Below are 24,719 nucleotides of genomic sequence, written 5' to 3' on the forward strand. Positions count from 1 at the left end.
TGTGCTTTTGCTATTGGACGAAGACAATATCCTTGAAACTAACCGCTTTTGCTGAACCCCGTAGATTACTTTCCGAGTCCGGTTTCCTGTAAGCCGTGGCGGGGGAGCCACATGGACCCCCTGTCGCGCAACATTCTACAGGCCGGCACCCGCCGAGTTATCAGCAGCCTCGCTCCACGATAAATCGCCATGGCGGAAATGTCTCCAATCGAAATCCGCCATCCGTCTCCAGCGCCCGTTTGACAGGATCATGGCGCCCTCCCATTCGACCAGTCGGGAAGGGCTTTCGGCCCGTGGACCGTGCCCAAGACATCCTAGCCTGCGCTGCCCCGGTCGGTCCCTTGTACGGATCACTCCGTCCGGCTGTGTGCTCATCAGAAGCATCTTGTCGAACCTACCCCGGGCTCTACTGTCCAATGCCTCGATCAAACCCACAAATTGGTGGGGCGAGTTGTATTGATCTGCGACCCTCTCGACCGGGGCCTGATTCCACCGAAGCCCCTCGCCGATCTTCGATCGTGCTAATCCCTCGCCTCCTAACCAACCGTCCACCCAACATAGAGCACCTCCCACTGCTTCTTTTTGGAGTTCAATGCTTCTATTTCCTGCCATCTCTACCACTTAGACTTTTCGCTCCATCATCCCGGCCCCTGGACCCTTGTTGTTTTCTGCCTTGTCCGCTTACTCACCATCACGCACATACTGGACTCTTTTTCCTCGGTGTACATTTTTTCTTTTCTTGTCCCATTCGTTTATGACCGAGTTCTACCGTCATAACACCACTTCTTCTCTAACCCCGAGGAACGGTCGATCCGATCTCGCAAGGTTAATATGTCCTCGATGCCGTCCGTGAATTAATGATCCGTCACGAACTTTGGGGGACTGATGTTTCTCTTTATCCATTCCAGATGGATGGATTTACCCCACCATGTTTGGGGAGCAGGATACCTTTTTGTTCTCATGGTTTTGGTGTATCTACTGCGTTGTCTTTTCCGTTTGATACTCTCATCCCTACCTCTCTCTGGAATTATTGCAAATTCCGAGTCAATCAATAGAAACTGAATTCGACCATGACATGTCATATCATGATAGTTTTGTAATATTCTAGGTAGACTGATTGACTGATTCCCCGTGGCTGCTGGATAGAATTTCAATATAGAGCAGCATTGATTTCCATACCTGATGGTCTTTGCATAGAGTGAGGGTTATGTCGTCTGCTTTTATGTGGTGACACTTCCTGGGTTCACATTACTTGCAAAAGACCACGCAAACAAGAGCATGGAGTCCCCTTCCTTCGCGTGGAAGAAGCGGTATAAGCCGGACACTTGGATAGCCAAAGACAGAAATGATCTTAAACTAGCCTTGCAGCGTACACTTTTATGCAATATTCCGAAGTCAGTGTCTTTAGCTTGAACGTCTTTGCTGAGGTCTTGCTGGATACGGCGCAGTGCTAATCGCAGATATCTAGAGTCTGGTGAGTATGTGTCTCACTGTCTCTTCCTGGCTGCTAACCGTCACCCTACATAGTATGCCGACCACAAGGACGAGTAAGCAAAAGGAAGAAGGCACGCAAGTTTGTCTAGTGTTTCGTCTCATGTGCATGCTCTAGCTGACGACTTCATTTCCTAAAATGTCCTTCTCCTGTGGTGTGATGCGATTGTCAAAATACGATGAGATTGAGATTTCTCTTTCTATCGTCCTTTGTCATATTTACTTTCTTGGTCTCCGAATCCAGCCAGCGGAGACTTTGGTCTTCGTTTCTGAGCATTACTCATTACTGCTCGTTATGCTTTTCTTTGTTACCGTCTGCATATAGCACATTGATCAAGCCTCAGCCTGGCTTTGATCTCCGATGCCCTGGAACAGCTTCATCTTCACCTCAGAAGCGAGTAAGCCCTTCACTTCCTCCGATACAATCCGCTGTCCACCGCGAACGACCTTGTCGAGTTGCTGATCCTTGGCGGAGGCACTATTCCCGCGTGGCCCGCCGCTCTCGATCCCCCGTGCAGCTTTGCGCACCTTTTGGCTGAGATCCATCATCTGCTTGCTGCCGTAGTCGCGAGTAGCAAACAGCGGGCTTTGGCTGAGCGTCGCAACCCAATATTTATTCCAGAGAAGAGAAAGGATCTCGGAATCGAGGGTGCTCTTGAAATGTGACACGTCGAGAGAGTAGTACTGGTTGGCATGGGCGCCAAAGTCCTCTGCCTTGCCAAGCGGGATGGTCTGGTACTCGTCGTCCTCGTGGGCCTCTCGCGATGGGACAAAGTCCTGCGGGAACGTGCGAAATGCGCCGATCTCCACGCGCCCCGCCGAAATCGTGCGCTCGGGATCAATCACCACCGCCACGAACGGCCCTCCCATCTGCTGCGTTTGCTGTGTAGCCACATCAATCCCGGACAGCCAGCACCCGTACCCCGGATGGCTGTGGTACCAGCCCACAGCATTTTCCATGCGTCCTGCATCCCGGCACGACTGTAGATATGACACCATGTACTCGTTGGCCTCGTCCTGTGCGTTCACGCGAGTCTCCGTGCCCTCGACTGGTAGCCGGAAGGCATCTGTCACCACGAATGTATGCGGCAGAATGTATCCTTGCATGAGACCCATCACCTCGAGCGACCCGCCGGACCGGGCATGCATCACCATCTTCAGCAGCGCGGAGGCTGAGATGCGAACATTCTTGAAATAGTATGGGTCATTGGCCCATGGCCGCTCGGCATCGAGGGCTCGCTGTGTCTCTGGGTCGTATTTGTACAAGGCGTCTCGTTGCGGATCGAACACGGTGATCGCATTTTCGAGCTCTATGATGGCACGGCTGGTCAGCTTGCTGGACGTATCTGGCGGTGAAGTGTGAGTACAAACCCCAGGACTGCTGTGCAGCCTGCATTTTGAAGCGAGGTGGAGCTTCGCCTGTGTTTCCCTTGATGGAAATGTGAAGTTGGAGGTGGATCGTAGCAATTAGTAGTCAGGAAGCAATAAGTAAAGAAGACAGCGGGGGGAGATGGGATCCCCGGCGGTGTGTGCCTAATCAGCAGAAATAAGGCGGTGAACCCCCGTTGCCCCGGGCGACCCGCCGAGCACGAGATCTTGGAAGCGGCCGATCGTTTACTATGGGCCCCGGCGTTCCTACTCCCCTCATAAACAATCATCTCTCTCCACCCGCTGAAACCCAGGCCTTTCGTTTTCCAACTCCCTCATTGTTCACCTCCTCCCCCCACACACCCGCCCACCGGGCTCTCTTTTTGGCTTCCATCGGTTGCTGTCCGACGCTGCGACTGCCTGGCGCTCTGTCGCCCTGGTTGATTAACATTCCTTGACTGACTGTCACCCTCACCCAAGGGTTGCTGTTTCCAATGGCGGTAGACACGGGCTACCTGACCACTCAGGTCAACAACATAGTGACCCAGCTCCATGGCATTTTCGATGAGATCGGGGTCCCTAGCCGTGAGCGGGAGTCTCGTGAGGCAGAGGTATGTTGTCGTCCCTGTCGCGAAAGAGGTCCTCGTCGCTGCGATACTGATTTAACTATACAGCTGTTTTCGGCCCTCTCAGACACTCTTCATAACCATCTCAAGCTTGTTGACGAGTGGGTAAACACGTTCAAACCCCCAGCTACTTAGTACTAATCAATGTTTGTTTACAGTGAGAAGGAGAAGTTGACGCAAGAAGCTCAACGTCTCATCACCACCATTCAGCAGATGGAGGCCTCTCTGGGTGATGAGAGGGCCAATGGCCGTTATGAGCTCAACCGCGACGATTTGCGCGTCACGTACCCGCTCAATCGTTGTATCGCTTTCCTCCGCGAGAAGAGTGAGGCCATGAGCAAGTTACACCGTGAGCGCTTTGAACAAGTCAAGAGTGAGTTTGTCCCTCAATTTTTTTTGGAGTGTTCTTTCTGACTTTTAATAGAACTGGTTGATGCCCTCGAATCCTACTCCTCGCACCTCGAGGCCTCCTTTGTTTCTATTGAGTTGCCGCCCACCGCACCTGGCTCCTCTATTCCCCCCAGCTTTGACCTTTCCCCTTCGTATGTCACAGCTCTGGACTCCGAATTTTCCAGAGTGTACGAAGAATACCACCGCCGCGTGTCTCATGTCCAAACCATCTCTGAGGAGATGATCAAGCTCTGGGCAGAACTGGGCACCCCTCAAGTCCAGACGGACTCCAACATTGTCAAGCTTTACCGTGAATCTCCTGAGCAGCTGGGCCTGCACGAGAACGACATTGCCAACCTGATGGGTAAGCGCGACAAGCTGGTTGAGGAGAAGAAGGGCCGCGAGCGCAAGATCAAAGAACTCAGAACCTCAGTGGAAAGCCTCTGGGAGCGGTTTGGAGTTGAAGAGGCTGACCGCAAGGCGTTCCTTTCTGCCAACCGCGGCTGTGGACTTCGTACCATCAACGAGTTTGAGGAGGAGCTCACCCGCTTGAACGAGTTGAAGAGACAAAATATGCATCTCTTTGTGGAAGATGCTCGCTGCCGCCTCCAAGAGCTTTGGGACAGCCTTTACTTCTCCGAGGAGGAGATGCTTGATTTCACCCCTGCTTTCTCCGATGTGTGCAGCGATGCTCTACTCGAGGCGCACGAGGCCGAGATCAACCGCCTTGAGGCCCTCAAGGAGCAGCGCGCTCCTACTCTGGAGCTAATTGATAAGCATCGCGGTCTCCTGGCGGATCGTGACTCATTGGCTTCCTCGAGTCAGGATGCATCTCGACTCATGGGCCGCGGAAACAAGGGCGAGAAGCGCGATCCTGGAAAGCTCCTCAGGGAGGAAAAGATGCGCAAGAGGATTGCAAAGGATCTCCCCAAACTGGAAGCAGAGCTGCGGAAGGAGCTGGAGCATTGGGAAGATGAATATGGCCGGCCATTCTTGGTTCATGGAGAGCGGTATCTCGACACCTTGGCTGCCGCCGCCGCGGCCGCTACCAGGCCGCTAGGCCGCTCTAAGACACCTTCGGCGCCATCGTCGACTACGAAATTAACTGGCACCAAGTCTGTCTCACGCCCTGGCACTGCCGGCTCTATGCGAGGACCCCCGCCGCCGCGCTCAGCGACCAAGACCCCGACTAGCAGTGGACCTGTGAAGCACAACACTATCGGTTATTCCGGCGCACGATCTGCAGGAGCCAAGTCTCCCTCCAAGCTCCCTGCCCGTGCTCCGCTGAGCAATATGCCCCAGGGAAACAATTCTCCTGACCGTCGCAATGGGCCGGGTTCCTACTCGTCTAGTACTGTCAATGGAAAGATGGGACCTCCTCGTATGCCGCCGCCCAGGATGCGAGCCTTGACCGTTGAATCAAAAAATGAGCGCGGCAGCTACAATAATAACATGGACCCGCCTCGCTGCAATAGTTCCATGTCCAGTGCCTTTGTGAGGCCTGTCAGCCCTGAAGACGTTTATGATGACCGCCAACGTTCTTACATGAGCTCGTCTGCTCTATCTCATTCCCGATCAACTGGACTCTCTCAATCCTCCCATTCTTCGCAATCCTCGCTGTCCCTGAGCTCCTCCATGCAAGGGTACCCGCGGCCGAATCCTTATCTGCAGCACGCACCTCCTCCACTGGCGTCACGCATGCCATCCAGCTCTTCATCTGCCAATACCGCATCGTCCGAGAATTGGGAAACATTCGATGATGCGTCTGACTCGGAAATGGACGCAAATGATGTCTACTATGCCAAACTCCGAGCCGCCAACGGCAAGCGGTTTGCTCCAGACGATGGCCTGGACCTGGGTGGCAAGAAAGCCAAAGGTATCCGAAGTGTGAGCCCCGATGGTCCGCATGCTGGGCAGGTCCTGCGTGTGGCGGGCAGCGATAACGACTGGACCGAAGAGTTTGAATCATACTAATAGTTCGATTCAACATCGATTTTCCATTTTGGCATGATGCACCCGGCGCTGATTGGACTTCTCTTCTATTTTTTGCCCCGGCACCTTGGACATGGGGCTGTGCTTACGCGACGACTCTGGTGTTTGACGACCCTACGACCGAGATTTTGCACGGCTCACGGCTCATGATGGACCCTTGACGTTCCTTTGCGATAGAGCTCCTTTCCGCGTTCCCTTACGAGCACAGTCATGCGTGTGATGCTTACCCAGTTGCCGACCTTTCATCTCTTTCTTCGTGTTTAAATTATGAGCCAATCATGTCAACCCTGTTCATGCTCTTTTTCCTTCGTCTGTTGATTTTATCCAGTCCAGCGCTCTCTGTCCAGCTACAGGCCAGCCCTGGGCTGTTTTTAATTGTCTATTTGTGGACGCTTTTTTTGGGTCCTTCGGCATGGTGTTCTCTTCTTCTCTTCCTTTGTCATTTCCTTTCGAATTCTTTTGGCTCGGTGCTTATGGCTCAGTCTTGTTTATTTCCTATGCCTTTTGGTTCAATGTTGTTAGCTTTATCTTTCTTGTATGGTCCGAGTTATTCTTATCGGACAATTTGTGAGTGGTTCTATCACCATAAATGCATTGATTCATTGGATCTGGCTTCGTAGGCGCATAAAATACCAGTAGCTCTCTCCCTGTCTCTGCGCTTGGGTCGATGAACGTATGGTCTACCCTTTTTTATCATTCTTATAAGACACGCCGAAGCTGCTTGTTCTTGAATAGGGCCAACTGACGAAGGTGTATACAAGCAATTATACAAGAGTACTATAAATTTATTTCTTTCCCTCAAGGCTTTTAACCTCAGCTACTATACAACAACATCATGATATACATACATCACTCACTCCTCAAGATCCAATCAACCCATGCAGCTCACCGCGAAGCAAGCGAACCCATCCAACTCCGATCTACATCCCCATTCTCCTCCGAAGAGGAAGAAGATTTAGGAACCCTCCTCCCGACAGGCGGGACCAACGACGCCGTCAACGCCTTCGCATCCTGCAACCTGCGGACAGATTCATCGCGCCCGAGAATCGCCATCGTCTCGGGAATCCCAGGCCCCGGTGCGGATGCCGAGAGCGCCCAGCGGAGGTAGTGATAGAGTTCCTTTTTGAAGAGCTTGTTCGTTGCTGCTGACGAGGCGGAGTCCGCTTCTCCCTGTGCTTCAGAGGAACTGGCCACTGCGGAACCGTCATAGGAGGCGATATTACTGCGGTGCGTTTCGACGGTCCAGTGACTGGGCGGGACGAGGGCTAGTGCTGCGGCGGCGGTGTGGAGCGCTTGCATGGGAACTGCGGGTATAGTGTCACTGGCATTGGTGGGAGATGTGGAAGCTGGTGTGTAGGGGGGTCGGGAGAGCTGGGTGGTGAAGAAGGTCGTGTTGCGCTCGATGAAGGTCGGCGCATCGCTGTAGGTTTTGGCGTCGGCGCGGAGCAGCGGTGCGATATACTCTGGCAGTGTCCTTTCCTGGAGGATCGGGCCTCTGTTTGAAATGTCAGGGCGCTCGTGCTTTGGGCTAAGTCGAACTAGATAGAAGACTTACAGGGTCTCTAGAGAATGCTTCTCTTCCACTGTTGAGCAGACGGTGCTCACCATCTGGTCGAATTCAAAGCCGCCGGTCGTTGCGAAGCGCTGGGCGTGTGCCTTTTGCAAGAACCAGAGCTTCTCGAAGGCAACGACTGTGTTGCCGCGCGTAATTTTCAAGTTGAACTGGATGCGATGTCAGTGATTGCGGGATTGCTTCCGTGATTGAGGGACCGTACAATCGGTTCCAGCTCCTCTAGGCTGAACACGTCTGATTTCTGAGTATGAGACCAGCCTAAGAGCGCGGCAAAATTGACTAAAGAAGCCGCAAACACGCCTTGCTTGTCCTTAAAGGACGAGAGGTCGATATCCATGTTCCGCTTGCTGAGCTTCTGCCCAGTCTTATCGACCAGGAGAGGGACATGTCCGAACCGTGGAGGCGTCCAGTCAAACGCATTGTACAAGGCTACATGCATTGGGGTAGACGGCATCCATTCCTGGCCGAGTCAGCATGAACAAAGACGGCCGAGAGAGAGATGCTTACAGTGCCGCGGATGACATGAGTGATTTTCATGCAGTGATCATCCACCACATTAGCCAGATGATACGTGGGATGTCCATCCGACTTGAGCAGAATAGGGTCGTCGTACACTCGATCAATGAGGTCTAGTTTGCTGCTGCTGAGGCGGTTCTGACCCGTCCTACCATAGACCAGATCGTTGAACATGGGGTATCCTTCCACCTTTAACCGGACAACATGTGTTTCCCCCTTAGACGCCCGTTCTGCAGACTCTTCGGCGGAGATATCTGCGCATTTGCGGTCATAGCCCGGAGCTAGACCGGCTTGACTGCGGTGTCGCGCGAAGGAGTCAAGCCGTTCGGCAGAGCAGAAACAGCGGTAGGCATGGCCATTAGCGATCAAGCCATCAGCGTGCTCGCGGTAGAGAGCAGTTCGTTCGGACTATGTTCCCGCAAATGATCAATCAGCGTTACTCACGGCCGACACTGAAGGAAGCTCACCTGTCTATATGGACCGTGGGGGCCACCGACAATAGGGCCTGCCAACGAGTCAAGTCAGCTCCGTCGCATTATATCGTATATGGAGAAATCGACCAACCCTCGTCCCATTGTAACCCAGCCCATTGTAAATCCTCGTAGAGTCTCTGTTCCGCGCCGGGGATCGTCCGTTTCTGCGCCCATGATCAGCCCGCAGTCCCTCCACACGGGGATTGCGACCGCGCAAACGAACCTGATCGGTATCTTCAATGCGCAGCAGGAATTGACCGCCCGTGCGCTTGGCCAACAGATAGTTGAAGAGCGCCGTTCGCAGCGAGCCCAGGTGGAGGTATCCGGTCGGCGAGGGCGCAAAACGCGTGCGCGCAGGCGTGTCGGGCAGGTTAGTCTTGGACTTGCGCACCTGAGCGCCTGCGGTGGATGCTGAGGAGCAGGTTCTGCACTGGATGCAGGTCCAGGAACGAGCCAGGAGCCCGCTGTAAGGGCGGCGCATCGTCGGGTGGTCTGTTAGTGAGTATTTGCGGAGGCTCGGAGGATCGGGCGGGAAGGAAATTTCTCATCAACAAAACTTTCCCAAACACTTCCTCTTCTTCTTCCTCTCTGCTCTCACGTCCCATCAGCCACGTCATAAACAGTATGTGATCCCGCTGGATTCGAGGTCATATTTACTAATGCGCGTCTACAGTGGCTCAGGTCGAGATTGATCTCTATGGTATGGCATCGTTGCCCCGACAAAACCACTGAACGGACTGACTGACTCGACTGCAGAGGTCCTAGAGGTCCACCGCGGCGCAAACAAAGATGAGATTCGCAAGGCATACCGCAAGGTAAGACTGGTCTTCATAGGGAATCCCTGCAGCACTGACATCTGCTAGGCCGCGCTCGCGAGCCACCCCGACAAGGTCCCCGAAGCCGAGCGGGAAGCGGCCGAGGTGAAGTTCAAGTCTGTGCAGGAGGCATACGATATTCTCTACGACGACGAAAAACGCCACATCTACGATACCCACGGCATGTCCGCGTTCAACGGGTCCGGCGAGCCCGGCATGGGCGGTGCGCCTGATCTGGACGAGATGCTCGCGCAGATGTTCGGGATGGGGGGGATGGGAGGCATGGGAGGCATGGGCGGGATGCCCGGAGGAGGACCACGCGCGAAGCGGCCCCGGAAGAGCCCGAACGAAGAGCAGGCGTATGAGGTCAGCCTGGAGGAACTGTACAAGGGCAAGACGGTCAAGTTCGCCAGCACCAAGAACGTCATCTGCAGTCTGTGCAACGGCAAGGGCGGCAAGGAGAAGGCGACGGCCAAGAAATGTTCGACGTGCGATGGGCAAGGGTACAAGGAGGTTCTGCAGCGCATGGGCCAGTTCCTGACCCAGTCTACCGTGGCTTGCACTGTCTGCAACGGTCAGGGCTCGTTCTTCAGCCCCAAGGACAAATGCAAGAAGTGCAAGGGCAAGAAGACTGCGGAGGAGCGCAAGATCCTGGAGATCTACATCCCGCGCGGTGCACGGTAAGATATCTTTTTCGGCCGTCTATATCAGAAATACTGACCCTAAACAGGGAAGGAGAGAAAATCGTGCTGGAGGGCGAGGCGGATCAGGTCCCAGACCAAGAGCCCGGCGATATCATTTTCAAGCTGGTCGAGGAAGAACACGCAGTCTTTACTCGGGCCGGATCGGACCTGAGAGCAGATATCGATGTCACACTGGCTGAGTCCCTGAGCGGGTTCTCGCGAGTCGTGTTGAAGCACCTGGATGGTCGCGGCATTGAGATCACCCACCCCCAGAAGCCCGGCGAGACCCTGTCCCCTGGCCAGGTTCTCAAGGTGCCCGGCGAGGGCATGCCGCACAAGCGCAGCGATGCCCGTGGCGACCTGTACCTAGTGGTGAACATCAAATTCCCCGACGAGAAGTGGAAGCCGACCCCGGCGATGCTGGAGAAGCTCAAGGAGCTGCTGCCCAAGCCCGGAAAGCCCATCGAGGCGGAAACGATTGACGAGGTCGAGTACAACCCGCGGGGCGACCTTAACGAGTTCGGGGCACAGGATGGCCACGGCTCGGCGTGGGTGGACGAGGACGAGGACGACGATGAGCCGGCGCAGTGCGCGACTCAGTAATCTTTCTATGGCATAGACGGCGTTGGGAGTATCTTTCTTTCAAGTCTAGATGTTACTCTGGCCAATCCCCATTCCCACTACTCTTTACTGTTGTACCTTTTTGATCCCGCAAGAGATCGTACATGACGAATGTTACCACTTGTCTACCAATTGTTCCACTTCTACCAACGAGTCAACCGTAGCATCTGGCTTCAGCTTCTCGCAATTATTCTTGTCACCATATCCGAAACGACACCAGACCGATCTCGCACCGCCAATATTCGATGCAAATCGTAAATCCGCCTCGGTATCCCCGATCACAAAGACATCCGATGCATCGATGCCTTCCAGAAGCCCCCCTTTCTCTAAGAGCCGGAACAAGCACATTGACATAACTCGCAGGATCCGGCTTCCTGGTGGCACCGGGGGTTTTGTCACCAACAATCAAGGCCTCTGGTATACAATCGCCAAGACCGAAGTTGCTGAGAGCCGCTACGACTGCTGCGACCCCTTTATTACTCACGATCGCAGCGGGAATGCTGCGGCCCTGTAAAAACCGCAACAGATGCTGTGCGCCATCAAATGGAGTGACGAGTTGTTGTCCATCTTTAGCGTAGAGGTGGCGGTACATCGAGACCCATTCTTCTTTGTTGAAGGTGCTCGAATCGGGATGCAAGGCCTGAAGAGTATCTTCGAGTCCCATTCCACTGCCAATCAGTCGCTGCACTTCTGATTCACGAGGGGGGTGCGAGGGTAGCAGCACTTCGAACGTCTTGGTGATACTGTGGGCGATGGCGCGATGAGTGTCAAACAGCGTTCCATCGAAGTCGAAGATGATCAGCTTGGGTGGTGCCATCTTCTGTGTGACCTGGTAGTGGTCAATAACAATGAATCAAGCGTGTTTTCGCCCCGACCGAAAAGGGTCCAGGTCCATTTTCGACGACCGCAACTAACCCTAAGTCACCCCCACACACTTGACCCAATCACCATCGCCCGGTTTCAACAGCAGCGTGGGATGCCGACGACCCGGAGTTGCTCCGTGGGGTTGATTCATTCATTCTTAATCATGGCTCGCCCCCTCAATTCTTCACTCGACACATTTCCACGATCATGCCGTGCAATCCTCAACAGGCCTCCTGCGAGGGCTGTTCCTGCGCCGCCGCCACGGCCGCGCCGGTGAATATCGAGGACTGCGAGAGCGAGCTTCTCGCCCTGCGCCAGCGCACTCACGACTTGGAGAAAACCCTTGCCACCCTGAAAGATGAATCCGACCTACCCCGCAAGGGCCGCAAGCTGCGCTCGTCGCGCTGGTTCAACATTGAGGACAACCCCGGCATGACTGCGCTGTACATCGAGCGCTACTGCAACTACGGCATGACCCGCGAGGAGCTCATGTCCGGCAAGCCGGTGATCGGCATCGCGCAGTCCGGCTCCGACATCGCCGCTTGTAATCGGCACCACCTCGAGCTGGCGAAGCGTGTTCGTGAGGGTATTCGCTCCGCCGGTGGTATCGCCTTTGAGTTCCCGACACATCCGATCCAGGAGACTTCGCGGAGACCGACGGCTTGTCTGGATCGCAACCTAGCGTACTTGGGCTTAGTGGAGATTTTGTACGCGTATCCGTTGGATGGCGTGGTGCTTTTGACGGGGTGTGACAAGACGACGCCGGCGGCGCTGATGGCGGCTGCTACTGTGGTACGTTGAGGATTTTAGTTCTCTGGTTTAAACCGTACACTGACACCGTGCCGAACAGAATATCCCCGCAATTTGCCTCAATGTCGGTCCGATGATCAACGGCTACCTTGGCAATGACCGGGCAGGCTCCGGTATGGTAATGTGGAAGGGGAGAGAAAAGTATGCGACGGGCGAGATCGACCGCCAGGAGTTCATGGACTATGTGGCCAAGGGCGCACCCTCCGTGGGACACTGCAATACAATGGGCACGGCGTCCACCATGAATGCCCTCGCCGAAGCCCTGGGCATGGCTCTCCCCGGCTCGGCCGCCATCCCCGCCCCGTACCGCGAGCGAGCTCAATGCGCCTATGTGACAGGCGAGCGAATCGTTGAGATGGTGCACGCCGACCGCAAACCGAGTGATATCATGACTCGTGCGGCCTTTGAGAACGCCATTGTCGCCAACACCGCCATCGGCGGCAGCACCAATGCGCCCATTCATATCAACGCTATCGCCAAGCATATGGGTGTGCCGATCTCACTAAACGACTGGGATGAGCTTGGGTTCCACATCCCGCTCCTGCTTAACATGCAGCCCGCCGGCGAGTTCCTGGGCGAGGAGTACTACCGCTCCGGTGGTCTCCCTGCTATCATGGCGGAGCTGCTCGAGGCCGGCAAGTTAAACGCTAATGCGTTGACCTGCAACGGTCAGACGGTGGAGGCCAATGTGCGCGGCAAGCAGACATGGAACCGTGATGTTATCAAGGAGTATAATAACCCGCTGATGGCGGATGCTGGGTTTGTGCATCTGCAGGGCAGCCTGTTCAACTCGGCAATCATGAAGACATGCGTGATCTCTCCGGCATTCCGCAAGAAGTTCCTCGAGAACCCATCCGACCTGAACGCCTTTGAAGGCTCCGTTGCTGTCTTCGATGGACCAGAAGACTACCACCGCCGCCTAGACGACCCCGCCACGCCTATCGACGACTCAACCATCCTGGTCATGCGCGGAGCTGGCCCACTGGGCTACCCCGGCGCCGCAGAGGTGGTCAACATGCACCCACCCGGACGTCTCCTACGCGAGGGCGTCGCCTCACTCCCCTGCATCGGCGACGGTCGCCAATCCGGCACATCAGGCTCCCCGTCAATTCTAAACGCTAGTCCCGAGGCAGCCGCCGGCGGGAACCTTGCCCTGCTGCGCGATGGAGACAGACTGCGCGTGGACTTGACGAAGCGTCGTGTCGATATCCTCATTGACGAGGAAGAGCTCGTCAGTCGTCGTGCGGAGCTCCAAAAGAAGGGGGGTTTCGCTGTGCCGGAGAACCAGACGCCCTGGCAGGAGATCTTCCGTCGTGAGACGGACCAGTTGAGTGAGGGTATGGTGCTCCGCGAGGCGGTTAAGTATCAGCGCGTGGCGCAGAAGTGGGAGGAGCCGAGACATAATCATTAGATGAAGGTAGGTACATAGAGCAAGATTCTATCTTCGTTCCATTGAAAATATGTAGTCATGTTTGTATATGCAGAATCGGTCTAATCGTTCTTACACTGTACAGAAACCAAATAAACAGACATATACAGCGATCCTCTTTCCGTGCACGGCCCTGCCGCATCTTTTATACATATCACCACCCATACATACACCCATAATGACACGCCCAGCGCAAACCCGACTAACCCGCCGGATTCTTGCAAGTAAAAGGCGTCAAAGCGGACCCAGCAAAGTCCTCATGCATACCAATAACCGACGCCCAAATACCCAGACCCGCCGTTCCCAGCGCAGCCAGGAAGTAAATGACATCAAAAGAGTTGAGAGCAAGCTGTTTCTTGAATCCTCTCGCCCAGCGCTTCCAGCCAGAGTCAATGCGCAGAGCCTGGCCCGTGTGCGGATCGAAGGCCTCACCGGGCAAAATGGCGTCGTTCTGCACACTGTAGCCGACGCGCAGGAGTGGGGGGAAGGTATAGGAGAACTGGAGGATGCAGGCTGCGCCGACGAAGGAGGTGAGGTTGCTGATTTGTGGGATGGCAGCTGCTACGACCCAGGCGAGGGCCCAGTAGATGGGTACTAGGGCTACCCAGAGCCATTTGCCGACGCGGTGGTCTAGTGGGGGGAGGTGGAAGACGTCGCGGAGGACGGCCGAGTAGAAGATCTTGATGCCGATGTTGCCGTATAGCAGGGCCGCGATGGCACCGGTGATGAAGGAAATAGCGTTACCCAGGGTCTGGAAGGAGTAGGCTGAGTGCGGGATGCCTGTGTTCTTTAGTCAGAAATGAATGGAAGAAATTGATGGAAGACGTCTTACCCTGGTAAGATGGGTTGTAGGTGAACTGGCCCTGGGCACTGTAGATAACCATGCCGTTGATCAGGTAGCAAGCATAGATAAAGATCTCAGCGCAGATAAATCCCTTCCAGAAGTCCATGGGCCGGCGCATCTCGGACATGAGCTCGTTGAACAGCGTAGCACCACCATAGGCGAAGACGCAGTTCATCAACCCATTGACCCGGTCATAGAGCGTCGTGTGGGCGGGCCAGTTGGCGGAGGTCTCAATCGGGCCCTTGGGGATTTGGTAGGTGGATTGGACGGCCTCGTAGTTCGGCGGATACTGATGCACGACGACCATGGTCATGATGATGACGACGACGTTGAGCCAGATGGCGATGTTGGCCAGCCACGACAGCCGCTGCAAGGTGCGGATCTGGCCCAGCAGGAATCCGATCAGCATGAAAATGACCTCGGCAACGATGAAGCAGAGATAGCCATTGCCGCTCTTGCCTTGCGCCATCTGCGCCAGACCCTGGCCGTTGCTCACGATCAGGAGGGTGACGTTCAGGAAAAATTGGAAGCTCTGGAGGACGTTGACCAGGATGCGGGCCCAGTGGCCGTACACGCGGAAGGCAAGGTCACCGTAGTTGCGCATGGGGAAGCGCGTCGAGTCCAGCCCGGTGTAGATCTTCCACAGCTGCAGACCCGAGTAGCAGGCCAGGATGCCAAACACAGTGTATAAGGCGAATCCGGGCCCGTAACCCATCTGACTGATTGCCCAGGGGACGTTGGTCGGCCCCAGGATATCTGTGGTGATCAGGTAGAAGATCGAACCCCAGGTGGCCGTGCGGGACGCTCTCTGCGCCTGTTCCCACTCGGTCTCAGTCACACCATGGCCGTCTGTCTCGATATCCGTGTCGCTGCCGACAACCGCGTTCGCAGGCTCGGAATTCGGCTTTTTTTCGGATTCAGTCGGGGCCGGGTCTTGGGCCACCGTATCTATTTCTGGGTTGGAATCCTTGGGCTTCTGACCCAGCATCAGTTTGCCCACCTGCGCAAGACCGGCATTATCGGTGCGAATGCGCTTCTCCACCTCACGCGACCGCTGGGCCCAGAAACGATACTCCTCGAACATGATACTAGAGTCCACGTAGATCGACTGATGGCCGTCCAGCACGGGAGGCGGGATCTGGTGCATACGATCTTCCGAGACATATTCTTTCGAGGTGCCGATGATATCGGCCTCCTCGCCCAGTCGGGCGTCCGCCACGCCGCCGAGGTTCGCGGCCGAGATGTTGCCTGCCATTGCTGCAGACAAAGAAAAAGCGGAGTGCAGATCCGGGGAGAGTATCAAGGCAGTCGAGTGAACAGACACCAAGAATGAGGGAAAGAGAAGACCAAAAGACGGGGGGGGGCGTGGAGACGGAGGCAATCATAAATAATAAATGTCAGGGGAGTTGCCGCGTGTGTTCCTTTTGGTCAATAAAACCCACACCGACGGTGGAGCAATCCATGTGCCCGGCAGCCACCGGACGAATACGACGTCGACCCACGATGGAAACACCCATGGACAGCCAAGCAAAAGCTTGTCTTCTCCGCATCCGACAAGAGTCCGGCGCCCGGTTAGCCCGGATCACCCACTTGGTGTCTCACACGTCTCAAGTATTGGTCGCTTAATGGCGGGTATTTGGTGCTGGCTGCCTGGTGGCGTTACATCTTGCGCCATTGCATGTTTGTTTAGCACAAGCATGCGGGTTTGAATTTGTATATACGCCACCGATTGATTGGTTGCCACCCAGGGGAGAAACGGGCCACTCGGATCTTACGTCTGGCCGAGATGGTATTATCTCCTTTTCGGCTGCCTATTATTGTGGCCCCGCATGAAACCCACAGGGGCCAATTAATCCCGAGATTCTCCAGTGAGCTGGTCGTGGGTTCGTTTTGGACCTCGGCGCATGGTCAATGATTCTGGGCACCTTCGTTTTCGGCTGAGGTGCAAAGAGAGCTGCTAGATCTCGGGTGGCGTCGATGTTTGATTTTTCAAGCTAACCACGTCCAGCCTAGGTACAGACCGGGATCAAAAATCTTAAATCCGCCCGTCCGTCTTTAGGGCTAAACCCGCTGGGTTTGACCATAGATATCTTAGAAATACTCTAGCAACGCCACATGGCGTAAGAGGCTAGACGCATCGAAAATATACTGAATCTCCACAGACTACCCCGGAACGACTTGACTCACTTCCGTAACTCTCTACAGTCCTTCCAGCCGGTACAGTGGCTCCAACTTCGCCGACCGCTGCAACAGAACATACCGCTTCACAAACCAAGGTAGCCAAATCCGCAACTGGTACCTTACATGCCCGTGCACAGGCACACGGAATATATAGTCGAGTTCCTCGAGCGTGCGTTGCCTGATTCGTCTTGTCAGTAAATTCCCGGGGTGGTGGTGCATTTGCCGATGCGTACATTGTCTCCGGGACGACGAGGAAAATCATGATAAAGGCGATTATATTCAGTCCTGCGTAGAATCCAAACGCTAGTTTATGAAGTCAGCTACTTCATTCAGAAAAAAAAAAAGGCACAGCTGGCACAGTGGAGCTCACCTCCCGTCGGGGTGACGGCAGCTTTCAGCGACGGAAACGTCAAGCTGAGCGCGCTGCCGACAGCATTGTTGATACAGATCGTAAACGCAGCTCCGAGTTCACGATGAGACAATGGGAATGCCTCACTAAAGTAGATAGATGGAATAGGCCCGATGCCCGGGCCATACAGGGCCGCGAAAAGATAAATGAAGAACGCAATGAGCGGGATCCGCGCGCTCATTTCATACGGCATCAAGAAGCAGAGCCCCGCCCCCAGCAGACACAGTGCCATGCCGGGGAAGGTAAAGAGAAGGAGGTTGCGCCGGCCGAATGTATCCATTGTCCAGATGGCGGGGAAGGCGAAGATAAAGGTGATCAGGCCGTAGCCGATTGAGGCGACCAGGCAGTCGTACGTGGAATATCCCGCGTCAGAGAAGACAGTTGAAGAATAGAAGGCTATCATATTGATGCCGGAGAACTGTTGCCCGATGACGATGATGGCACTGGAGAGCATTGCTCGTCGGAGACGCGGGACTGAGAAGAGCTCCCACACTCGGGTGTGCAGCGATTTACCGGCGAATGCATCGCGCTCAGTCACGACTTGGCAGTGGGCATAGTACTATCAGTCTCGGGTTAGTTCTGGGATGTAAAAGGGAGCAGAGGTTCAAGTTACCAAGTCCCGCGCGGCAATGAGCTCGGTATTGCGCAGTCGACAGAACGAACGGAAGGCTTCTTGATATCGCGATTTCTTCATGAGCCATCTCGGCGACTCTGTGGTCCACCTGGTCAGCCCTGTCTCAAATCTTTTGGGGTGTGATGCATACCAGGACACCACCAGATGAAGATCAGGATTGGAATAGCCGGCGCAAAAGCTGCCGCCAGCTGAAACCGCCAAGCCAGTTTCCCCATGCGGAAGAAGATCAGGTTCGAGCAGAAGCCACTGGGTATCTGTGTTAGGGAATGAAAATCCTCCATTTGGATTCTGATATCAGACGTACAAGAAGATACCGAACGCCACCCACAGCTGGAAACTGGTGACCAAACCACCGCGGATCGATGCAGGAGCGACTTCGGCGCTAAAGACAGGGATCGTGGAGATCTTGACGCCCATTCCTGGAATACATATCAGCAATTTCTGCTTCATTTTTGCTTATGCTTCTCATACCGAGTCCCATGAATAGACGGCAGAGCAACAATCCCCACCAATTCTGGGTGAAGGCTTGCGCAAGAACAGGGAAGACGCAGCTAAAAGATGATTATTAGCATTGATGTTTCGGAAATAGCTGGAGATTACTGACAAGAGACCAGTCAAGAAGATGGTGCCACGACGTCCGAGCCAGTTGTTCAAGGGATCGGCGGCCGATGCACTATGAGTGTGTTAGATACTTTACCTTCGCAAGCGATGCTATTCTCTAACCTCAAAAGACCGAAGAGAGTAGGCCTGATATCCATATTAGTACTCTCCAACACATTTTGGTTCTGCTCTATATACCCTGCATTGATAACCCCAATCAACCACGTATTATCAGCAATTCCAAACTCCTTCGGAAACGAAAGATTCGCTCCATTGGCACCGGTGTTATCCCATCCCCTATCATCCCTTGTTAGATGCAAATCCCGTCAAAGGAAGCAAGAGGCAAACTCACTGGATCGCCGAGCCCAGAGAACATAGAGCAATGCTGAAATAAAGATCCTTGGGAAGATGCCATTTATCTGTGTCGATTTTAGTCTATATTTGACGGAAGGGATGGAGAGGACAAACGGGTAACTTCTCGCCGAAGGTGGTACTTATCCTCCTCGGTCAGCTCGGAGATATCCTCAAACTCCCTCGGGTGCTGTGCAACGAACGCGCCCTTCTGGAAGGTCTCAATATGATCATCGAAGCCGTACGCTTGACAGAAGCGAGTTACTCGATCGATGAGGTTGTCCTTTGGGACCCCGGCGAGGGGGTTGTAGATTCTGGTTGTTCGGTGTCAGCTAGTCCCGGATTCGTTGTTCTGGTCTATCAGTTTCACAAACCTCGCCGAGATGTTGTGGCTATAGCTATCCAGCTTATTATCTGCTTCAGCATCCTCGATATACTCAGCGCCGGGTTTGAAGTCGTCGTCGGTGGGTTTGGACATGTTGACTGTTAGCCTTGTGGTTTGTCCCCAGTCCGCTCCACCCGATTTATAGATCGGTTCCCTTGAGTATACAATCCCAAACCCATGAATCCGGGGTACACTAGTGCCGGGGTTCCTACCAATCAGGGAAGGGGATCGTTGGATGCCCTGCGTGTGTCATAGTACTGCCCTGTGTGTGACCATCGGAGAGAGAGCCGATCGGAGAATGCCCTGTGTGTGCCACCGCCAAACTCTACTTATAAGTACCCTAACGACTACGCTGATCTTGTTTTCTGTGTCAAAATAGACTTGGAATTTAAACACCACAGTATTCAATATGGGTAGCTCGGGAACTCAGACATGGCTCGACAAGCTGGAGGAGCAGCGTGAGTAAACCATCCTCATCAGCTAAACAAAAACACGGACTAACACCGACGAAAAGTGGATGTCGATGTCGACTGGATGGATCCGGCGTATACACTGAGCATGCCCATCAAGCCGCACGACATGACCAGCAACCAGGGCTGGGTGCACGAGCAGATGTGTAATCCCATCAACGATAACCTGTTCAAGAGCGTGGTCAAGGACCTCAAGGACGAGGGATGGCTGGCCATCTACACCCGCATGGTACGTCTAAATCTCCCAAGAAAAAGCATATCTAACATCCCCACAGGCAGTGTTGATGTCCAAGGCCAACATCGACAACATCCAAGGCCGATGCCTCCTCCAAACCCTCCCCTCTAACGCCTACGACACCCAGAAGACCCTGGAGCATGCGCGCGCCTACGCCCGTGAGTTTGACCTCGCAGGCATCTCTAAGGACCGCTACTGCATCAAGATCCCCAGCACCGGTCCCGCACTAAGCGCGTGTCCGGCCTTGGAAGAGGAAGGCATTCGCACGCTCGGCACGGCTCTGTTCAGCGTGCACCAAGCTATTGCAGCCAGTCAAGCCGGCTGTCTGTACATCAGCCCATACTATAATGGTGAGTCGCCTGTTGTGTGTGTATGTCGACATTGCAGGACTGACTCCGACCACAGAGGTCAAGGCACACGACAACCGCGAGCTCTGGCCCAAGTCTGACGACCCGGCGACCCTGCATCCGATGTCGGCGCGACTGGTCCAGATCTTGGAGACGTACAAGCGGCTTTATAAGGAGACCGGCAAGGAGCAGCCTTTCCTCAAGAATGCCAGGTGGGTTTTAATTCCACAATTGATTGTGCATAATAGCTGACAGCCCGCGCTCTTAGTTTTATCTCTCCGGAAGAAGCCATGGCGGCTGGTGAGCTGGGCTGCCACTCTGCAACTATCTCTCACCAGGTGTTGACGGAGCTCGCCAAACTCCCGTACGACGGCTCGAAGCAGCCTGGTGAAGTGGTGCCTAAGCCAGCTCATCCGTACAAGAACCCCGCGCCGACGCCCGCTCGTCTGCAAAAGCTTGCGAAGATGGATCCGTTGATCGAAAATTGGGATGGAAAGCTGGCTAGCACTGATGTTGACTACCTGGCCAACGGTGGCGCGGAGCTGGATAAGGCGAATGAGGCTGATCTGGTCACGAAGAAGCGACTCCGTGAGGCTCTGGAGCTGTTTATCGCAATGGAGAAGAAAAGCCAGGCCAAGATTGAGGAGGCGATAAAGAACGTCTGATGTTGACCACTCATTCTGGCTCACTTTTGGTTGATGACTGTTATGCTCATGCCATAAACATCTCGGTACCTGGATCTAGACTTTCTATGTTTGGGGGGAATTGATTTCCAGATTGATGAAGAAACCCATGCGCATTTAGTGGTGTAGTATTTGGGGTATTAGGGTTATGATGCCAGTCGAAAGTAGAGTCGTATTCGATATTTGATTGGTTGGTGTCATCACGCAGTCTGTTTTCCAAGGGAGATGTTGTAGTCAGAATACTGGGATATTGAGTCCAGAAAAGAGCAGTATCGTCAATAAGGTGCGATGGATTATGATCAAAGTCCATTGTCGCATCCTTTGGTGGAGTGGTACTTGAAATATCCGGAATTTGGTTCCATAGAGGCGCAGTATCACCGGGCAAATTCGAATGTGCGAGAATTGGATGAGAAGGATTGCCGGAACTAACCCAAGCCCAATCACCCGGGCTTTGAATATTAATACCCGGCGACAAAGATAACAATACAGGATCAGCAGGTGTAGCAGAAACACCCGATTCGTGAGGCCCGGCAGCAGGAGTGGGAAGGCGAGCTTGCTGTCGGGTTAATGGTGAGCTCTTCCTTGGCAGCGGTGCCTGCGGAAGACTATCTAGCTGTCTATTCATAGTGTTGCTAGTAATATCTCCCGCAGGATCTGAAACCAACCCCATGTCATTGTGAGCCAGCATATCCTGCACCGTAGGATTGAGTGGTCTCGCTTGGCGCGGCTCGCATGCACCGGAGCGGTAAAGGGCGCGAAGGGCATTCACCTCTTGCAGCAGATCATTCCGTTCTGCGATCAACGCGTTGATTGTTTCCGTAGCGCGAGAACATCTGCTCTGCTGGGTCTTGTGGTACGAGATACTGGCATCGATAATGATATGTTTCGAAGGCCGGGTTTCTTCCTTCAGAATTGGAATTAGCCGTACTAGCTCCTAGAAAAAAGAGCGTCAGCTAGGGAAAATGAGAAATAAAGTAGTCTGGCGGCCTCTAACCAGAAGGCGTTCACTAAAGGCTTCGCGACGGGATTTCTCAAACTGCCGGTGCACGGCCCGGTCTTCGGCCGTCCAGTTACGGATACGCTTCTTTTTGGCCTTGGAGGGCCCTGTTGAGGACGAAGTTGGCTGTTGACTCGCTGTAACCATTTTCTATGAGGTGGTGGAATTCTATAAGGTGTACAGGAAGGCCATGGATCATGAGCGGGTAGGGATGGGGAAGTGGGGGGCGTGCGGAGTCGGGATCGAGTGCTCCGAAAGGGCACTGTACAGGGCACTCGCAGTAGTCTTAACCATCCATACCAATCCAATTTGGTCATTTATCATCATCTAGTTCTCTCATCTATACCCAGTTGAGGCTGCTCACATGACCCAATCACATGATCGGTGGCGAAGGAGTTCGTCGTGGCTGGAATGAGGCTGGACAATGTGGCAGTGTTGGTAACCATGACTGTGATGATTATTACCAGTTTTGCGTGAAAATTCCATTTGATGATGACTATTCTAGAGTTTTACTATTACGTGAGTTAGGGCTGCGGGTGTCGGTCCTCCGTCGGCTAAAGAATTTTCATCTCGCCCCCTACTCCCCAAGGGAAGTCTAGACGAGCTCCGGCGCAAGCCCAAGAATGACCCAACTAATGTGACCTACATAATGGGTTGCGGTTTCCAAAGCGAGAATAGTCGCAGCATATCTCGCCAGGTCTCGCCCCTGAGGGATCAGTCCCGGCCAGAGACTCTGAAAGGTTTTCAGCGCTTATGACCAAAGGACTCCACCACTTCAGGCGGCAACTACGCCATGTTGACGGCCCTCGAAGAGATCAGCAGGTCTGTTAGCTTAGTCGAGGTGTTTCCCGTGCCAGGACCAGCTCAAAAGGGAAGTTGGAAAATCCTGTTTGGGCCAGAGCTGGGTCGGACCCGCCGTGACCCATACATCGATGGAATGATTTTTGTGGCGTTGCGGGTTTTTCAGGTACTTTCGACACACAATCCTTCATAAAAGTCAATCATGCCCATCTAAATTCAAGTCACACTCTTCTATTCCCGCATCGCCAGCAACTACCCGTCTCTAGATTCTGCAGCTGCAGCTGTGCGGTGGTAGCTGCAAGGTTATCTCGCACGTTTCGCCACACCGCAACTTCCATCACCAACCACTCCCGGTCCCTGATCAGAGCCCGTGCCCTGACGCTTTAGGCCACTGTTCTTCTTATTTTAAGAAGGGCCTCTTTCCATTGAGTCTGTCTGCCGCAGACAGACGTCTTCACCCTCTCTTGGACCGATTGATCACAATTGCCCGCCATGGACGTTGACCTTTAACACTCGTTTCGGTCGCTTCGACTCTTGTACTTCCGCGCTTTGTTCCTCGGCTTTTTGAACCGACCTAATACCACACATCTAATCTCACCCGGACAATGGCTCCCAACCTCTTCATCTGCCTCCGCGCCGTCTTCTGCCCGACCTACTGGTTCCAGAATGGCAACCGCATCAACGGCGCCGTCAACCGCGAGCAGCACTGGGAGACTCCCGTGCCAGGCACCTACCAATTTTTCCCCGGAAAGGGCTGGCATCTGATCCGCCGCGACGACGGTGGCCACGACGAAAAGTTGCCCGCGCCGCTGGTCTACTGCCGTGTTCTTCACCGCTACATGTTCGAATCCGAGCTCGAGGACCGCTGCCGCTGGTTCTCGGCGCCGCTACACAGAGGTGGGCGCCCGGAGCAGCTGCGCTTCCTCTTGCTGGATGATGGTGTCTCGTGGGTTGCTGCGTGGGATGCGCAGGACCGCTTTATTCCCGGACCCTATCCCAAGTGGTGGCTCGACGAGGATGGCGAGACTCTGCATCGGGGCGCTTCGCCGCCGACCAGTGCCAATGTGTCGCGGTGCAGCAGCATTGTTGCCAAATATGATTAAAGTGTCTCTCGGTACACTGCCTTCCGCCATACTCTACGATTCTGTGAGAAGCGTTCAAGCGTGTCTACTCTGCTCTCAAAAGTGCTTGGTTTCGGATTTATTTCATTTTTACGATCATGGTGTTGGGATATCGGGTTTCATACACGGTCATAGATTAATTAGACTAGACCTTTCTTCTCAGATGTTCTCTGAGCTTACAATCAATTACACTGCAATCATAGCAACCTCAAATGGCTGTCATTATAAACAAAAACTTCTCGCTTCTTGCTAGACCATCTACAATCAATCACTCCAGACATCGTTATATACTTCGATCACAACTTCGCACCCTCTTGCGGCCCAACAATCAACTTTTCTAAACCCCTCCTCACCCCCTCGGGCATGCCCCCTTCCCAACACGCATAGTCTCCCGCAGGCAAAACACATGCGTATAAGTGCCCACCATCTTAACGTCCTCCTCGCCCTGGCGGAACACGCCAATCTCCCACGTCACACTGGACGAGCCCAGCTTGACGACGCGGAGGCCTACTTCTAGGGTATCCGGGAAACGCACAGAGGCAAAGAAGTCGGCGTGTGTCGAGACGATCAGCCCGATGTGGTCCGTGCCGACAGCCAGCTTGCCTTGCTGCTGCGACGGCGCATTCTTTTTCTCGGTGGGGTTGTTCACGCTGAAGGGGTCCATGCCGCACTCTTCTATAAGGTAGGTGTTGGCGATGGTGTCGAAGAGGGCTGTGTAGACGGTGTTGTTGAGGTGGGCGTACATGTCATTGTCGAACCTGGGGATTGTTAGTTAGTTGCTCCATGACGGGCATGATGAGGCGGACCATCTTGTCTGGTGCACTTGATGATAGCCATAGTCGCTGCGCTGGCGGCGCTTCTTGGCTTCGTACTCCGGGGGAGCCATGTTAATGGAGGAGAGGGTGTATTGAAGTTGGGAGTGTATCTACCTACACTGAAGCATTTCCCGAGGACGAGCTGGACCGAGGCTGATCGGCATTAGGTAAGCTTGGGCTGATGAGAAGGAAAAA

General features: G+C 54.2%; 12 protein-coding genes across 12 annotated transcripts; 5 read left to right on the top strand and 7 right to left on the bottom strand.

Moving 5' to 3' along the window:
- Positions 1-1,824: 1,824 nt before the first annotated feature.
- Positions 1,825-2,887, bottom strand: N7510_007723 (Mov34/MPN/PAD-1 family protein; the record flags this gene model as incomplete). Its single annotated transcript, XM_056979648.1, has 2 exons — positions 1,825-2,801; positions 2,863-2,887. 2 exons carry the CDS (start codon positions 2,885-2,887, stop codon positions 1,825-1,827), a joined length of 1,002 nt encoding a protein of 333 aa, XP_056832691.1.
- Positions 2,888-3,353: 466 nt separating this feature from the next.
- On the top strand, positions 3,354-5,849 carry N7510_007724 (putative microtubule associated protein (Ase1); the record flags this gene model as incomplete). Its single annotated transcript, XM_056979649.1, has 4 exons — positions 3,354-3,470; positions 3,534-3,586; positions 3,644-3,858; positions 3,910-5,849. 4 exons carry the CDS (start codon positions 3,354-3,356, stop codon positions 5,847-5,849), a joined length of 2,325 nt encoding a protein of 774 aa, XP_056832692.1.
- Positions 5,850-6,752: 903 nt separating this feature from the next.
- On the bottom strand, positions 6,753-8,910 carry N7510_007725 (glutamate--tRNA ligase MSE1; the record flags this gene model as incomplete). Its single annotated transcript, XM_056979650.1, has 7 exons — positions 6,753-7,362; positions 7,423-7,589; positions 7,643-7,900; positions 7,948-8,364; positions 8,424-8,461; positions 8,521-8,593; positions 8,653-8,910. 7 exons carry the CDS (start codon positions 8,908-8,910, stop codon positions 6,753-6,755), a joined length of 1,821 nt encoding a protein of 606 aa, XP_056832693.1.
- Positions 8,911-9,126: 216 nt separating this feature from the next.
- Positions 9,127-10,530, top strand: N7510_007726 (putative DnaJ domain protein (Mas5); the record flags this gene model as incomplete). Its single annotated transcript, XM_056979651.1, has 4 exons — positions 9,127-9,129; positions 9,188-9,244; positions 9,293-9,924; positions 9,975-10,530. 4 exons carry the CDS (start codon positions 9,127-9,129, stop codon positions 10,528-10,530), a joined length of 1,248 nt encoding a protein of 415 aa, XP_056832694.1.
- A 132-nt stretch (positions 10,531-10,662) lies between these two features.
- Positions 10,663-11,365, bottom strand: N7510_007727 (HAD family hydrolase; the record flags this gene model as incomplete). Its single annotated transcript, XM_056979652.1, has 2 exons — positions 10,663-10,872; positions 10,901-11,365. 2 exons carry the CDS (start codon positions 11,363-11,365, stop codon positions 10,663-10,665), a joined length of 675 nt encoding a protein of 224 aa, XP_056832695.1.
- Positions 11,366-11,619: 254 nt separating this feature from the next.
- Positions 11,620-13,633, top strand: N7510_007728 (IlvD/Edd family dehydratase; the record flags this gene model as incomplete). Its single annotated transcript, XM_056979653.1, has 2 exons — positions 11,620-12,204; positions 12,263-13,633. The coding sequence occupies 2 exons, from the start codon at positions 11,620-11,622 to the stop codon at positions 13,631-13,633; spliced, it is 1,956 nt and encodes a 651-aa protein (XP_056832696.1).
- Positions 13,634-13,853: 220 nt separating this feature from the next.
- Positions 13,854-15,750, bottom strand: N7510_007729 (uncharacterized protein; the record flags this gene model as incomplete). The annotated part of the gene is made up of 2 exons (XM_056979654.1): positions 13,854-14,431; positions 14,484-15,750. 2 exons carry the CDS (start codon positions 15,748-15,750, stop codon positions 13,854-13,856), a joined length of 1,845 nt encoding a protein of 614 aa, XP_056832697.1.
- A 944-nt stretch (positions 15,751-16,694) lies between these two features.
- Positions 16,695-19,148, bottom strand: N7510_007730 (sugar porter family MFS transporter; the record flags this gene model as incomplete). The annotated part of the gene is made up of 12 exons (XM_056979655.1): positions 16,695-16,854; positions 16,910-16,979; positions 17,047-17,644; positions 17,699-17,796; positions 17,850-17,965; positions 18,024-18,138; positions 18,191-18,270; positions 18,324-18,392; positions 18,443-18,616; positions 18,672-18,738; positions 18,788-18,984; positions 19,045-19,148. 12 exons carry the CDS (start codon positions 19,146-19,148, stop codon positions 16,695-16,697), a joined length of 1,848 nt encoding a protein of 615 aa, XP_056832698.1.
- Positions 19,149-19,464: 316 nt separating this feature from the next.
- On the top strand, positions 19,465-20,772 carry N7510_007731 (uncharacterized protein; the record flags this gene model as incomplete). The annotated part of the gene is made up of 5 exons (XM_056979656.1): positions 19,465-19,513; positions 19,570-19,754; positions 19,801-20,110; positions 20,148-20,319; positions 20,376-20,772. The coding sequence occupies 5 exons, from the start codon at positions 19,465-19,467 to the stop codon at positions 20,770-20,772; spliced, it is 1,113 nt and encodes a 370-aa protein (XP_056832699.1).
- A 46-nt stretch (positions 20,773-20,818) lies between these two features.
- On the bottom strand, positions 20,819-21,934 carry N7510_007732 (basic helix-loop-helix domain-containing protein; the record flags this gene model as incomplete). The annotated part of the gene is made up of 2 exons (XM_056979657.1): positions 20,819-21,724; positions 21,785-21,934. The coding sequence occupies 2 exons, from the start codon at positions 21,932-21,934 to the stop codon at positions 20,819-20,821; spliced, it is 1,056 nt and encodes a 351-aa protein (XP_056832700.1).
- A 1,259-nt stretch (positions 21,935-23,193) lies between these two features.
- On the top strand, positions 23,194-23,691 carry N7510_007733 (uncharacterized protein; the record flags this gene model as incomplete). The annotated part of the gene is made up of 1 exon (XM_056979658.1): positions 23,194-23,691. The coding sequence occupies one exon, from the start codon at positions 23,194-23,196 to the stop codon at positions 23,689-23,691; it is 498 nt and encodes a 165-aa protein (XP_056832701.1).
- A 367-nt stretch (positions 23,692-24,058) lies between these two features.
- On the bottom strand, positions 24,059-24,595 carry N7510_007734 (acyl-CoA thioesterase; the record flags this gene model as incomplete). The annotated part of the gene is made up of 2 exons (XM_056979659.1): positions 24,059-24,467; positions 24,516-24,595. 2 exons carry the CDS (start codon positions 24,593-24,595, stop codon positions 24,059-24,061), a joined length of 489 nt encoding a protein of 162 aa, XP_056832702.1.
- Between the last annotated feature and the right edge of the window lie 124 nt (positions 24,596-24,719).

This window comes from Penicillium lagena (genome assembly GCF_028827675.1).
Source record: "Penicillium lagena strain IBT 129212 chromosome Unknown utg000005l_segment0_segment0, whole genome shotgun sequence".
NCBI lineage: Eukaryota > Fungi > Ascomycota > Eurotiomycetes > Eurotiales > Aspergillaceae > Penicillium > Penicillium lagena.